The sequence below is a fragment of the Diadema setosum genome, chromosome 7 (genome assembly GCF_964275005.1).
Source record: "Diadema setosum chromosome 7, eeDiaSeto1, whole genome shotgun sequence".
Classification (NCBI taxonomy): domain Eukaryota; kingdom Metazoa; phylum Echinodermata; class Echinoidea; order Diadematoida; family Diadematidae; genus Diadema; species Diadema setosum.
This window is the reverse complement of record NC_092691.1, coordinates 4,701,071-4,717,663: the sequence shown is the minus strand read 5'-3', so window position 1 is coordinate 4,717,663 and position 16,593 is coordinate 4,701,071. Positions and strand designations below refer to the sequence as shown.

Sequence of the window (16,593 nt, the reverse complement as noted above, 5' to 3'; positions counted from 1 at the left end):
ATTATTATTTTTTTTTTTTTTGGGGGGGGGGGAGAGGGAGAATAGTTTCCAATTCAAACGCGCACGGTACCCCAGTACTAAGTAGTTTAGTACTTATGACATAGTTTTAGTATACATACCTAACAATGACTTGACCAATACGTGTTGTCCTAGCCCTCTTCACAATCCAGACTATAGGAAATCACCAATAGAAAGCAAATAAGATCAAGTACCCATTTATCAAAGCATGGACATTCTTGAATTCTATTTTTTTAAGTATCCTTACCCAATACACGTCTACTTAAAATGTGAAAACGCTGTAGGAATTTCTGTTTCACCTGTCCTTATGGTTATGACTACAAGTCGTCAATATCTTGATCCTATTGTTTGCTTTTACAGGGATGAATGTAATCATATGTACGAAAACCTATAGCTAAAAAGATATCAAACTTTATATCAGTTCATGGAACATAATTATTAAGCATGTATGATGTTTCAAACCATGCGTTATAATACCTGGTATGCCTACCTAGTAGAGTTTATCATATTATACCAGACACGTTTCTGAAATAACGAAAATGAAATGACCAAAAGTCATGTACATTATGAAGTTGTTAAATTGGCAGCATTATTCAATTTCACACACACACACACACACACACACACACACACACACACACACACACACACACACACATTATCACCTATTCTCTCCCTCCCTTAACCCTTTTCTTTGTGCTGATCCTCCTACTGTTTCGCGATTTCATTCTCGGATTTCATTCATTATTTTCTTTTTGTCAAATGAACGAGGCAATGAACGAACCAAACTAATCACCAGCATCTGCTAAGTCGCAATTCCTACTGGAACCCTAGGAAATTTACATCTTTAACAGCAATAATAAACATTACTAGAATAGTCAATAACATGACCTAGACTTGGCTTTACGACAATAACTCAAACAAACTTGATAGAGAAAATCCTAGAGTGTGGATGCATATTCTTGAAAAGGATCCAATTTGTACAGCTAGGCTGAGATACTTGAAAATGGCATTTAAGAAGGTGTATTGATATGAGGGTGCATATTTTCATATCCGATGAATGTCAGCGTTAAGTGTACTAATTTTGTTGCTTTATGAGTTTACTGTCTATTTTCCATTCAGTGAGGATGTTTACACAAGCTCCGCCTCCTCCTCTCTCCCATCTCTCTTCTCTCTCTCTCTCTTTCTGTCTGTATCTTCCTATTTATCTATCCATCTCTCCTTCTCTTTCTCCGCTCTGTTTTTACAGTCGTTGGATATGGAGCTCGATGGCAAACGATGACGGACGATGGCTTGCCCTCGATCATCCGCTGCAATCCGGTCAGAGGGAAAACGTGTCGCTGTGAATGGTGGCGCCAGGGGTATTGGGGAGCAATCAACGCCGTATCCTGGCCCAATAGGCAGTTGGTCAGGGGTCGGGCTATAAACTATATTTCGGAGTCAAACGATGTTTTCTTTTTTCTTTGAACGGTCAATACACTTTTCCTTCATTTTTTCCCCTCCACCGACAATGACTAACTTTGCGGGGAATCCCCGCTCATTTTTTTTTTTTTTTTTGGTGTGTGTACAGGCATTGTGTTGTTAGGTTTTCGTTTTCTTTCATCAAAATTACTATTTTTTCATCTAATAATAACACTATTTTTGCTCAACTGTCAGTATTGTATTGGTATTTCCTCTAGAATGACTATAATATATACTTTATGAATTTCGGCCGCACTTCACGTTTCTAAACCCATTTTTTTTTTTTTCTTCTTCTTTCAGGGAATCCCATCCGGGTTTGGGAACTGGTGCTTTTACCTCTCCCCGATAAAATGACTAACCTTAATTGACGGATCCCATCCATTGTCCATGGGGTAACGTCAGCCTGCCCAAAGCCCCCTTCTCCCCACTCCCCCTACCCCAATCCCTCCCCCCCCCCCCCCCCCCCCGTCCTTAGTGAGTAACATTTGTCCCCGATCTCAACCATTTTCCTTGGCTGGTATGTCGAAGACAACGTGCGTAAACGTCAACCCAAACTCGCTCCCTTCATCTGATTAGGCAGAGATATATGACAAGCGGGAGTGGACTGTACAACTCGAAACAAAAAGGAGAGGTAAAGAATAACACCCACATACGGTTTTCCCGTCTGATTTTCATCTGCAATCAATCCGAATACCTACTGTGACAGTCTACTGCTGCACTGAGAAGTGTTTACTAGTGCAATAATTTTCTCCATTTTTTTTCATCGCCCTCCCTTTCTTCATGTTTGATTATTTCTTTTTGATTACTCGTAAAGTACTGGTGTTTGTAATTTGTAATCAATAGTTGTGTGTATGTGAGGGTGTGTGTGTGTGTGTGTGTGGTGTGATGTGTGTTTGTGAGATAAGTGTACCACTAAAATCATGCTTTGTCAGTGTGAGTTTGGATGGTTTCTTTCATGCTGTTGTACACATTTTTGCCATCACAACTAGAGCTACAGAATTGAGATTAGTCCACTCTCGAATACAGAGACGAATCTGTGGCTTTAAAAAGACATGAATTCGTCTAGCGCATGGTAAAGACTACCTTCTGACTCCTGCGTTTATGGCATTAATGCAATTATATCCCTCTCAGGTATATGACTCCCGGAGACGAATGTGGCACTTTGAAGGTGTACGACTGGACAAAAAGTACGATAGACTGAAAGCACATTCGAGCAGAGTAGCCCTACTAATCCAATTCATTTATAAATTGGGACTCTGCTGTCAAGACGAATAGAGACAGTATGCTTTTAAAAGTATACCATGGCAAGTCATATTTTGTTATGTTCGCGGCCTTGGCATTATTGAAAAAAATGAAAGATACTGAAAGAATGGTACCCTCGTCAGACAAATCGAGCACCTCTCAAATAAAATCCTGAGACTTGTTCAAATTGTGTACGGATGAAGAGGAGCTTTATGTGGTTGTGTGTGTTTGCGTGTTTAGTTTCTAACTCTCTCTCCCTCTTTTTGTGTGCATGTGTGTGTATGTGCGTGCGTACCGGTGTGTGTGCTTGTGTGTGTGTGTGTGTGTGTGTGTGTGTGTGTGTGTGTGTTGTTGATGTTGTTATTGTTTCCTCCATGCGATCACGTTCTAGCTCGAATGTCGACTTCGAAAGTCACGGTGCATTGACCCTGCAGTTTGACATCACACACAAAAACGCAGACATGCAGGCACATCTACACAGAAACGCACACGGAAAAGGAAAAAAAAAAACTCCACCATCGATTCGACTCTTAGATGCAGAGTATTTTGGTCACAGCTGCGCCGCATGTGTGCCTAGATGCTCACATTTACGGCATCTCAATTACGCAAGAGAGGCTAGGCTCACCCACACATGTCCGCATACCAAGTCAACATTTTGGACAACGCCATAGCTCTGCTAAGACTGGCAAATAACAAGGTATGAGGAGAAATAGAGAGAACGAGAGAGAGAGAGAGAGAGAGAGGCAACATTTTTTCCCGACGCGCTCACTATTTCGAAAGATATCAGAGTTAACAAACGAATTACATTGCATCTCCCGAAAGCAGTCTCACGCCTGTGCGCGTTCTTATCGACTCAAATCTCGCAATCCTCCAGGACTCGATGCCGTAACCCAATAATATTAACTACCTCCAACGGTTTACATTGGAAACTTGTGAATTATGGATGTCGTGCTCTGGAACGAACGCATTTTAGGAAACAGGGACGCAACTCGAGGTAACCCTTTCGAGTAAAAGAAGAAAATAATTACATTCAGTCCCAGCGGTTCAAACTCACTCGATTTAGAGTTTGCTTAAACTCACGAACGAAATCTGACCTTATTCAAGTCTTGGCGTTTAACGTGCGGCAGACACTGTTTATACCAACTGGCCGGGAATAGCCGTGCCCACGGTACTTATTGCTACATTTTGGATAGACAAAGATAACGGGGCATCGTGCATCAATGGCATAATGGCGAATCATGTGTAAGGCGAGTTCATGCTAAGCTTTGCTGGATTGTATAAAGATCAAATTGAAATCAGCACTTATTATACTCCACCGGGCTTTTATCACTGCCGCTTCGGCCACCCTGAATTGCCAATTAGTGCATTACCCACGACGCTATGAGTATACATGTATATCTCCATGACAAATTGATCGCCGTTACGGCGCATCGGTTCCCTCATCCTATAACTCATATAGTGCCACATTCATACATTGCAACACGCTGACGCTGTTCAAGATGCATATATACCCACAAATCTTTTTTTTCTGTGTGAAAATGCGAAATTTATCCCTTTTTCTCTCTGTCTCTGCATTTATTGGTCCATTGTTGGCATTTGTACATTCTTTACCAGGAAAGAATATCGACAAATCACGAGTTGTTTTGTTTTGTGGTGTTTTTCTTTGTTTGTTTGTTTGTTTGTTTTTTTGGATGGTTTTTTTTTTTTTGGATGGTTGCTTAGATATTCTTCAGGACAAATTCTGACATCATACTACTTTAAAAGACTTGAAGAGAAAGACTTATAGTAATGTTTATTAATCTATAGTGTAGTTCCTTCAGTGTTGACACTGTTCTACCAAAAGGCCCTGTCATTATTTAATTATCCTACCTTTGCCAGGTACCCATTTATACACCTGGGCCGCTAGAGTAGGTAAACAAATCATGTCCCAGAACCTACGGGATTCGAACTCGCATGACGGGACCTCCGATTGATAGTCGAGAGTAGTAACCACCGTGACACAGTGCCCCCACTTTGATCTGGCGAATCTCGAGGCTTAAAAGATGTTTCGAAAATTCATGGCTACCATTTACTACTCAGAATTAGGTCGCGGCACATCACGGGGGAGTGATACATCGTCGAGACGTTTCGGAAGATTTCACAAAATTCGACAGACACTTATAATTTCACCAAAATGTCGATGTACTTTGCCCCCTTTATGTGGGTACATAATGTATCTCTGGTTGAAGTCATTTATCCTTTAGGTTTCTTCCCTTTTCTTATGCAACTTTAGTCATGGTGAATCGGGAATAGCTATGAATTCCAAGCTTAAGACTTTGAGTTGCAGATTACTTGCAGGAGAAGCCATACCAAATAACGAGAAACACTGTGGCATTAAAGTATAAAAGAGACAGATCAAAAAGACTCTTTACTTGTGCATGAATAAATTATTTGGTCTGGTGCAATAATCTGCCTGAAGTTGAATAAACATTGAACAATGTGCGAACGGAAATTGAATTCGACTAAACCCAGATTATTCGACAGGAAATGCAGGGCCCATTAACTCAGGTGAATCCAATTACTAGTTACAAAAATAAAAGAGAGGCCAGATTTGCAGAATAGGAGATTCAAATCTCCCGTCCGTGACTGTTATAGTATCATTTTCATATCTATTAATAATCTTTTAGCACAATAGAACTCTCTGACGTCATCAATTGGTGGGCGTGAATGAGCTTCACATCATAGTAATCCAGCACCTGATTTAAAGATGTCAACGCTGTTATAAAATTTATTTCTACGTTTTGTAACATCTCCTTGAGACGAGTGGAAACAAACGCTTCTTACGGGTTTTTTTTTTTTTTATTTATATGTGTGTGTGTGTGTGTGTGTGTGTGTGTGTGCTTAAGAGCGTTGTATCCATGGAAACAATCTGTGCGTGTGAAATACTGATGTACATGTTGAGCATTGTCATAGATCCGCGGGTAACGTGGAACGTGTGAGGGACAAACAAGATATGGTGCTGGCGCCTCGAATGGACTCAGTGGAGGCTTTCCTGCCCTATCCTCCACAAGTGGCCGTAATAGCATCCAGGACGACCGGTAAGACTCCGTGGTATTCCTATCCATTTCAGCGCCCGGGGCCCACCGAGCCGGGATGAAAGGAATCGAACTCGTTCGATGGGCGTCTTTTACATAAATATATTTCCAAAAGGAAATGTCAATAATGATTGACGTAAATTGGATTTTGTCAGAGCCTCTCTCGGGAGGAATACGGCGCGTGGAGTGCTCCGTGTAGCTCACGGGAGCGCAATGTTTTCGTGTAGTATTGATGTAAACGTATGGAGGACACACCATTCGATGACGTCATTGATACTTCCGAACAAGCATGTTATGTTATTCCCCCTTTAACCAGTCACTTTGCTCATTCTTTTCTCTCCCTCTCTCTCTCTCTCTTTGTTACGTTTAATTGTACTTTGATATCCGCTAGGTACTATATATTTGCTTCCCTGTAAGGATTGAGCGCTGTCGTGTCTACTGAATCACGTACAATTCTGGTAAAATCGCCACACGTGACAAGTTTCGGACATAAAGCGAACTGAACTGTCCTCCCTGCAATAATTGTTTGCGTACAAGCCGTGCTTCCGCTGCCATGAGGCCAAAACAGAAAGAAACATTCAAACCACGAACATAGTGGTTTATACGATCTAGACACGTTTCTGAAATTGTGGCATGGGACGGTGTCAGGTTGTTTTACTATATCACTCTTTCTACTCCATAATGATGCAACAGAGACGTCCTATAAAGACTCAAACGTGTTGTCAGCAAGGGATAAGCAATTTCGCGATCAACAATCCTAACCAAAGTCACGGCGTGTCCACTGATTTTAACTCTCGTACATCGCGCACAGCTGGCAATGTATCATGACATGCCTTTGTTTGGTTGTTTATTTTGTCTCGAGCATCTTTATTTCTTCCTCTTGCCTTTCCTTTAATTGCTGCCTTATATTCACGTCTTACTGATGACGAGTCCATTCCCTTGAAGACTGAACACACTCTTTGTATTCGGGAACTTTACTGTTTTATAAAGCGGTCTGTTTTCTTGCTCTTTTATTCCGTCATATTTTTCACATTATTGACTGTCTAACTTTACAACGATTAACCTAATATTGTTCTCGGATCCATTTCTATTAAGACTTAACACATTTTTTTTTTCATTTGGGAATGCCCTGTTTAACAAGCTATGTGGCATTTTTTTATTCCTTGGTATTTTCAACGTTGTCATGTCATGTTAGTTAAATGAATCCTTGAGTATTTGTCTGAAAACTATACTTGTTATAAATATTTGTTATTACCTGTTTATGTGTATGTTTTGCTTGGTTATGTAAGGGTAAATTAATACTATTTGTACAAGTTTGTGCAAGCGTGCTTTTCCTTTTCAAGTTGCCTTGTATAATATGGTTTATCAATGTGTATATTCATACGAAAACCGACTGTCCAAGAAAACAATATACCATCCTCTACCGCTGATAAGGTCACTGTGGTGTCAAACAAACACACACACACACACACAAACGAACAAACAAACAGACATATTTGATATGACATGGATATTATGTTATGTGATTTGGCCGTTACAAAAAAAAAAAAAAAAATCTTTAATCCACAGTGCGGAGGAAGCAAAATTATTTAGCAAAGGATGCGACTACTCCAAACATTTTAAGTAGACAGCAATGTTCAAGAAAATTAAGATGATATATTATGACATTCTAAGAGTTTAGATTTTCGAATTTAAAGTGCCGTCGCATTCATCCCTCTATCAATTTCTATTTGAATTTTACAATTTCTTTCAGATATGATTTATAAAGCAGTAGTCTGTGGCCTTCATTTGATTACAAAGCAGTCATTGATGTAAGAGAGATTAAATTATATACACCTGACTAGCAGTCATACTGAACACAGCAATAATCTAACAACAATCAAAAATTACAAAATCCTGACTACTATCAAGAGAGAGGTTTGGATTTGTGCGTGGTACATCCCTGGCAGTAATATAGCATCAACAGCAGCAATTGCTTTTGACGAGTAGGATCGTGTATGTTCATTTTTAATGTGCACCCAATGCAGACTGTATTTAGAATAAGACGATGAAATGATTGCACGACACATAATGATGTGACGTCTGGACAAAGCTTTATGATGAAGAATATGAAATGCTAGAGTTCTATTTTTTCACCCTTCTAATTACAGACAGACATCTAGTACAAGCACAAGGACAACCTCCAGTACTAGCTGCGAGACATTAACGGAGAGAGAGAGAGAGAGAGCGTGACCTTTGGTCACTTCCCGTCGAGTTATCGACGATTTTCTTTGTAATGATGCTGGCGACGGAAATACATCGCAAGGTGCCAACTCATGTCAACTCATGAAAATCTTGCGTTTGAATCTTACAACGTAAACAACCTCCACCCCTGCCTCCTCCTCCTCCTCCTCCTCCTCCTCCTCCTTCTCCTCCTCCTCCTCCCTCCGTCCCTCCGTCCCTCCCCCCCCCCTCTCCCTCCTCCCAGGGAAACTCGGCACCTGTTTGTATTGAGGCAAAGGAAGCTGATTGGTGTTTACGGGCGCAGATGAGCAAACTCTCAATTCTGTGTATGACTGGCGATTCCCAGTTCAAATATCTGTCTAGCGTCCAAGAACGTGATCTGGTAAGTACTCCGGGAGATTTCGCACCTGATACCCGGAAGCCAAGGTTTGGAAGTAATGTGACTACCAGATGGAAAAGATGTTGACGATTCGCTTTTGATGCCTTTGTCTAAGCTTCTACATAGTCAGCGCTTCTCTCGCAGTTTTTGTTCCTTTTTTTTGTGTTGCTGTGATTGTCCCCCTCCCACAGCGTATAGGTATCAACGATTTGATACTTTGTGAAATGAGCATTCTGTCTCCTCGCAGTAAAATCGCAAAACGAAAAAAAAAATGAATAAAAAAAGAAGAAGATAAGTTCCCTTCTCATCATGTTACATTTGGATTGAAAGTTGAGCAAAGGAAATTGCGTCATCTTTTGGAGACACATTTCTTCATAATATATCTCGTGATCCTCCTTATCATTTTGCTTTTATGTTTAGACAAACCCAAGGAATAAACCGGAACAGTAAAGTTACAAACAATCTGTTGGCTATCTCTTCAATAAGCGACAATTTGTTTTTAGATGATAGTTTAAACATCTGGGTGTTTGGTTTGGTTTTGTTTTGTTTTGTTTTGTTTTTTTAATTTTTGCTCATCTGGTTATCTACGAAGTAGAATATGCTTTTTGAAGCTGTAGGTCTAATATTCCTGGTTCATATTTCTCGCTAGTGCAGCAATACACGAGTCGTGAATTCAACACATTTATGCTTTAATTCTCCGCTTACAAGGCAACATTTAATCCAGTCATGACGCATGAACATTATTCATTTCCCGATCATCGCTATGGCTGAATGACAGCAGTAAAAAGATCTCCACTACCCTGGAAAAGAAAGTGTGTGGAAACAACATGAGAATAATGGACACGCGGAAATTGAATTCTCAGGCACCTAAATAACAAAACCTGTATGCTAAAAAATGAAATAAAAACAAAAATGAGTGGGAACCGACTGACGGTCTGAAACATTTCCAGAAAAAAAATGGAAGTCATCCGGGAAATTACAGACAGACCCACGCTGTAAATGAGATGGCCGTGCTTTGTCTTCATTGTCAAGGCGTGTACACAGAAGAACAAAAGCATACGATGTTATACAAATACATACAGACGAGCGGAGGAGGAAGGGGTAATGACAAAGATGAAGAGATGCTATAATTGCGAGATATATATTTTGTGTGAATAAAGAGTGCGGTGGTTGAGAGAGCTGTAATAGCAGATGTGTGTGTGCGTGTGCGTGTGTGTGTGCGTGTGTGTTGTGTGTGTGTGTGTGTGTGTGTGTGTGTGTGTGTGTAGAGAGAGAGAGAGCGAGAGAGAATTAGAGAGAGAAGTTGTGTGTGTGTGTGTGTGTGTGTGTGTGTGCGGTAGGGAGATCACTGTTCGACGCTGCGCAGTTAATTTCAATATTATGACGAGTTATTTCTTCCTTCTGTTTTCACATAGATTATGTTTTCATCTCGCGCTGGTATCAGTAGCACGAAGCGAGTTAAAATATACCGTTTTGATAACAAAGTAAATGTTTTCGCTTGTGCATCAGCTGAGTTGATCTTTCACTAATTCAAATAGAGTAAAGCTTACAGCATACTCTTTCAATGATGTGTGTATTTCCGTGTGCAGCCCTTATCAAAGATTGAGTTACGAAAGAAGCATCAGAAACAGTCAAGGTTCCTGGGGGGGGGGGGGGTTCTTAGTTTTAACTTTTTTATCACCTAGCAATTAAACGAATGTTTTTTTTGTTTTTTTTTACTTGAAAGGCCTTGCATAAGCTATTGTTAGGAGAAGAAAAAAGTAGCTGACATTGGTCATTGGTCATATTTCATCCTTGCCAATGCTTACTGCATGTACGTTGCTGAATATTGAAGAGATGATCTAATTGATCAAAATGGAAGCGTAAAATTAGCCGAGTGCATATTACAATATTGAATATTACTTTCAATGTACCAGTATAGCAAAGTGTTGTATACTCACCAACACACACACACGCACACACACACACTCACACGCGCACACCTCCACGTACACACACACACACACACACACACACGCGTTGTCCTGATTATTATCTTATTTCTAAAAAGAGACGAGGTGTCTTACTATTTCTTTCTCTCATGCTCTTTCTCACCATCTCCCATTATCGCTATCTTTTTCTCTTTTTTTTTTTCGTTTTTAGCATGTACATGACCATGTATGTTTTGTCGCGTGAATAGTTTCATATTTGCCGTAGTTAAGTAAGCTGATAGTTTGTTAAAACTGTTTATTTATTTCTTTGTGCATTCAATGAGGCCTCAATATTAAGCTCGGCTTACTGGGGATCCTCCTGTTTATATATGGTACTTTGATTTTTTTCCCCTTTCATTATATCGCTCTTCTCTGTCACAGTGATTTACTTACCTTTCATGTGCAAAATCAGCCATGAATAATGATGAACCATGTGTATATTTTTGAAAGTGATTTCGTTGAGTTCTTGTACCATGCAGAGACAATAAATGAAATGAAATGAAACATTTCTCCTCTTTTTGCTCAATCTCACCTTCCCTTTTTGCGATATATTCCTCTTCCTTCCGACCAAGCATGAAGACAAACAAAATGTGATTTGGAATATAACTTGTTGAACGAGACAGTCAGTCATATTTATTTCGAAATACATTCACAGTTTTTGATAACCAAATAGTATAGTGACATATTCATTCTTATTGGACATACAATATCTCGAATATGATTATACATGTGTATTTCTTTCTGTTTAAATGACATTACATTTGAACTGCAAATACAAAGGGAGTTTAATGTGTATGTGTGTGTGTGTGTGTGTGTTTGTCTGTATGTGATTTTAACTGTGTGTGTGTGTGTGCGTGTTCGTGTGTGTGCTTCAACCAATATTTGAGCGACATACTACCTGCTTGGTACCCTTGAAAATTTATATGTGTCCTCACTCCCAACCGGAGTCTTGTTGAATATGTGAAATACATTCATTTTGCAAAGGAGACGAGAGAGTTGAAAAGGTTACACATGTTCGCTAATGTGATGAAGGCGTTGACATAGTAACTCGTATTTACTGATTTATCCATATTACATTACGCATAACCTGTGTTATTGTACTTGGCCTGCGCGGAGGCTTAAAGATCACATCCAGTTTGCGGACTGATTTTATCCAGTGGGACTTCATCATCAACGAAGCGTCGAGCAAAGCCAATGGAAACAGTTCACACAGCCACAATAATCATAACCTCCTCACTTTAATTTCACTTTCATTGACTTAATTCCTCTATGGCAATATAACATAGGCCTAATTACGCACTTCATTGGGATAATATTTGTCCTCATTTAACCTTCCTGAACAGATAGTAACTGTAAACCTCGTTCATTTGAAATAATGAACATGTGGTATTGCGTGCCAGCCGATTCCGCGTTGGTGCTCTTAAGTTATTAGCTTGGCTCTAACGTAGGGAGGATTTACAAAAACCGGCTTAATTAAGTTTACATTGCAAGGTACACCTGAAAACACATATTCAGCGATGATGCTTTTGCACTTTCGCGAACGCCAAAAGAAAAAAAAAAAGGTTAATGATTCAACTACTGATACAGGCGCAGTTTTTAAAAGAATGTCAACGACCGACTCAGGACATTGAGAAAAGGGTTGATTGTTTTCGTGACTGCGCGGCAGCTAACGGCGGGCGAATGGAGAAGAGGAGTATCTATTGATTGAATTGACATTTAACAATCCTTGGTGGAGTTTAGGGTGAAATGCGTAAAGAGGTAAATAAAACATTTAAATCACATATACCACAGTTCTACACGTCGAGACGGTAGAACGCACCGCATAGCTTAACCAGCCGCACGCAATGAATGCAATATTTCCACCAAAATAGATGCATCATTATTTGAGAACCTCGTGGAACAATTTGGAAAGTCTATTTGAGTTGCATATGAGCTAAGTAAGAGCGATTACTGTGCCGCCATCGGATATGGAATATCTGTCACAAGCAGTGCTGCCAGCCCTGTTGTTTAAAACACTTATTGAGAAATATCCATTACTGCTAACAGCTTTGATATAATATCAAATCATCTTGGAAACAGGCTACAAAACATATCTTTTATTTGCCGTATCATCGTTATTGTTATAGTTGTTGCAGTCACTGCTATCGTTAACAGTATCATCATTAGTACTATAGGGTTTTGACTCCGTCATTTCCCCCTGTGAGCTGATGTCACTTCGTGTTGGTTGGTAGTCGTATTTGGATGAATTCAACAAAGACATATTATATAATTATATATATGCATACCGTTGTGTGTACGTATACTTATACGCATGTTTCCCACTCCACAGTGGATGAATAAATATCTTTTTGTTGATAACACAAGTTAATTAATAAATGCATAACACACTTGCGATTTTGCAGATAACACGCTAATAATGTTTAAAAAAAAACGAGATAATGAATAGTACTATGACCTGTCGGAAATAAATGGAACTCGCATTAATATCTATTATGTCATTAGAGCACACGAGACTAGAACATGAGACATATTTTCCAGACCTACCCATCTGATGAACTTATTTTCATTGTCATCATTGGTTCCGTCATTAGCTCTTATCTATTAGATATTGAAGCCAATAATGTATAATTGTAGAGTTTGATTGCAAAACAATTTAACTCCATTGTCTTGTCAATTTGAGATATTTGCAATTAAACCTGCTGAAAAGCAAAGAAAGTTATCATAAAATATGACATTCTTTTTTTATACCTTCAAGGATATTCTTTCTTATGGAACAAGTGAGCTACCATTTGAAAGGTTTGTTTTGCACTATAACTTGTTTACTAATGATGGGCTTACTTTGAAATGTTTCCAAATGGCGCTTAACCCGGTTTTTTTTTATAATGTTTTTGTGATCAAACTATTAAAGTTATATTGGGAGATATGTGGTACAGACTCGTCTTTCTTCGTTCCCATGAGGTATATGAAACCATGGTAGAAAGACAGTTTTGGTCATTTTAATATTGACTCATTTAATCCTCATCACAGCATCGTTCATTCAGTTTTCGTTACGATATGCTTACATTTAACACTGTCATGTGATAAAGTTTTTATATTGAACAACAACAACAACAACGACAACAAGCCTTGTTTTCGTCATTCCTTCGGGATTTTGTTTTCCTTTATGCGTCTTCGTGTCAATTGCTGATTGCTTGTAACATGACTCATGTAATTTCATGCAGTAAGAAGCATAATGCTGGCCGAAACCCATTCGTAACCATCGGTTTAAGTGAAAATGACAAGTTTAAGCAGCGTGCTCATAAATAGCACGCAGTGAAAGGGTTAAGAATGTGTGACTAGAATATTTCTTGCGTTTTGCAGCTGCTTAGTTAGTTAGATTGGAAAAATAAACTCGGGGAAATGACGCAGACTGCTCCCAAGATCTGAAAACGAGACACTGATTCATTCAAATGGGTGACATTAGGACGATAAGAATTCCCTGAAGTTCACTTTTCTTTCCCATGTCTTTCATCTCAGTCGTCATCTACGATTCTTCAATACTTTTTTTTTCTCCAAAAGTTTGGTTGTGGGTCTCTTCAATCGGCTCTTTTTTAATCACAGTACATTAAATTTCATTCTCTGAGTTCTCCTGCTTATACACTGTATATAATTTTCTCTGTTTATTTGATGGAAGTGAAAATAGATTTGAACTCTGAACTTGAACTTTGCCTTTTGGACGTATTATATACGTCTTTTTGTAGAATCGAATTCGAACAAAATAGCATACACAAATGTGATTAAAAAGTAGTCAAGGTAGTGGTAGTTTCCTGCCATCGAAGGCCCTCTAAACATTTCCAAGAGTCAACATGTATCTGATGACTAGACGTTTTGTAAATCATCCATTAAGTCCCAAACTAGGTTTGATGTTGATAAACGAATTCGTGCTTAAGTTCATCCACATTCAAGTGGCATTTTCATTTCTTTTTTTTAACTATGCTAATTTCACCTGATCATACATCATGACCATGGAATAAGAATCCATATTTATGACAGAACACATTTTACAGGCTATGATGACAATAAGCCATAATGATTGGTGTAATCTCTGTTCTACGACAAGAGCTCCCGTAAAACTATTGGCTCTGTATTGGGCTTCAGAGGATAAATAAATGAAAAAGTTATACATCAACAACTGAGCAAGTTTGTGACGCCAAAATGCACTCTTTGATAGCTTTACTGTAAATTCGTCAAAACGCTGGATTCAGGCTTTAAAATAGCAGACAATAGTGTGTTCTGGATGGTCAAAAATTCGGGAGAATATGAAAACTAACGTATACACACATCACAGGGTATATAGACACATTGGAATTTTGAATAACGAAAGTACAGCACGTTTTGCTGTCTCTTGCCTTAAATATAAGAACAAGAGTGAATGCAGATATGGACAGATATGCGCTCGCGTTGGCTATAACGCTGCAAGATGTGGTTTGGGGATAAGAATTCCGAGAGAAAAAGTGGAACCAGATTGAAGAGCGAAATGAAGAGATAAAAGATACACGAAATAAAGATAAGGAATGCTTTGGACAACGGTCATCGCATTTTCGGGCGACGAAGAAAAAAAAACACAGGCTGCGGCAAAATATTTGCATCCAAAAGTGCTCTCTAGACAGAGGTTACGGCAACAGAAGCGGGCAGGAGCAAAGACGCAACACAAAGCAATGATGATAACAACGATAATGATAATGACGGTGATGGTAATGGCGACAGTAAAGACTGGGGGAATGTTAGAGACAAAATCGATGATAGAGTTAATGGCTGTGAGAAAGCTGAAGATAATGAATATGATGATGGTGACGGACATGAAGTGATGGTGACGGAAGAATTCACGGAAATGAGACTCCTTGCAGACTTTACAGGAGGGCATCTTAGACAACTAAGCTGGGATTGACTTTTTAATAGCGATTATGAAGTAGTAAGACTTTCTTTTCTCCCCTTACATGAATTGATACCATTGACCCATAATGAAATTCCCATATTTTAAGGGTGCTCGAGATTCTATGAGTCTCTATTTTTATAAAACTATTAATGATTATGGTGATGGCATAGAATATGGTGATGGCATACGGATAATAGTGATGGCATAGGATAGACGTTATGGACAACGGTGACTTAATGGTTTATTATGGTGACAGTTGTACTAATAATGAATGCTACTCCCAGACTCCTGGCTTTATACCATTTTATTACATTCCTATTGACAAATTGTTTGCGGTTCTCTTTTCACACAACCATCGTTTGTCTATTCTTCTGCATGTCTGTTTTTATGGCTGTTCTAGAGATTTAAAGAAAGAAGAAATATAAATTCATATTTACTTTAGCTCCATCATGTATCTGTTGGGGTATATCGATTGTCACTAAAAGACATTCCTCCGTACATTGGTGCACACTTGTCGCTAGATAAATGAAAAGTGACTGTGCTTTACATCAAAATAAAAACAGAACGTGGTAAGTCAGCCCTTCTTGTCAACCCGGAAGTACGTTTGACAAAAAGGGTATATTCTGCATTCCATTTTGCTGTTCACAATGGAGAGAGAAAGGTGATACATTATGTTACGAGATTTTCGTGGAAAAAAACAAGAAGAAAAGGAAACTGAAAAAAAAACGGATTCCTGCAAAATCTACTCAAGATAAAAGAGTGTGTTACACGTACAATGTATCTCTAGGGGGGTTTTCTCCCTCTTAGTCTCCTTCTCTCTCCCTCTCTTGCACCGCTTACGATTAATGTCGCCGGAGCGTGTCAAAGTGAAAGTATGTCCTTTTTAAGCTCTAAAATTGACGCTATAACTCAGTCTGGCCGGATCTAACAGGATTTCGTCGTCCCGCTTTATCTCAAATGAACATTCCTCTTCCGCGAGCGGGGGTCCGTGGATGCCGTGGCCCATGCCTGTCTCCATGGATGCAGTTGCCATGGAGATATCCACCTCTTCGCTCTGCCCATCCGCCTCCTTCTCATTACTGGCGTCCGCTGGGTTCATATCTTCAGCTGACGAGCGTCGCACCAGCTCGCCGTAAGATGGCGCTGTTGAACGAGAGGATTTGCAGAGGTCATCCTCCGCCGTGAGGTAATCGGAATCGATGGCGAGCATTTCGTCGAGCCGCTTGAAGATGGTGGTGAACGTAGGTCGCTCTGCTGGGTTGGCATGCCAACAAGCTCGCATGACTTCGTAGCTGTGGGAATCCATTTATG

At 39.5% G+C, this 16,593-nt stretch overlaps 1 protein-coding gene across 1 annotated transcript in view; it reads right to left on the bottom strand.

Annotated features, from left to right (window-relative positions):
* Positions 1-16,165: 16,165 nt before the first annotated feature.
* Positions 16,166-16,593, bottom strand: part of LOC140230592 (uncharacterized) — a 36,294-nt gene continuing 35,866 nt past the window's right edge. The window contains exon 15 of the mRNA XM_072310734.1: positions 16,166-16,574. Coding sequence (XP_072166835.1) covers positions 16,166-16,574 — 409 coding nt within the window. The remainder of the gene's footprint in view (positions 16,575-16,593) is intronic.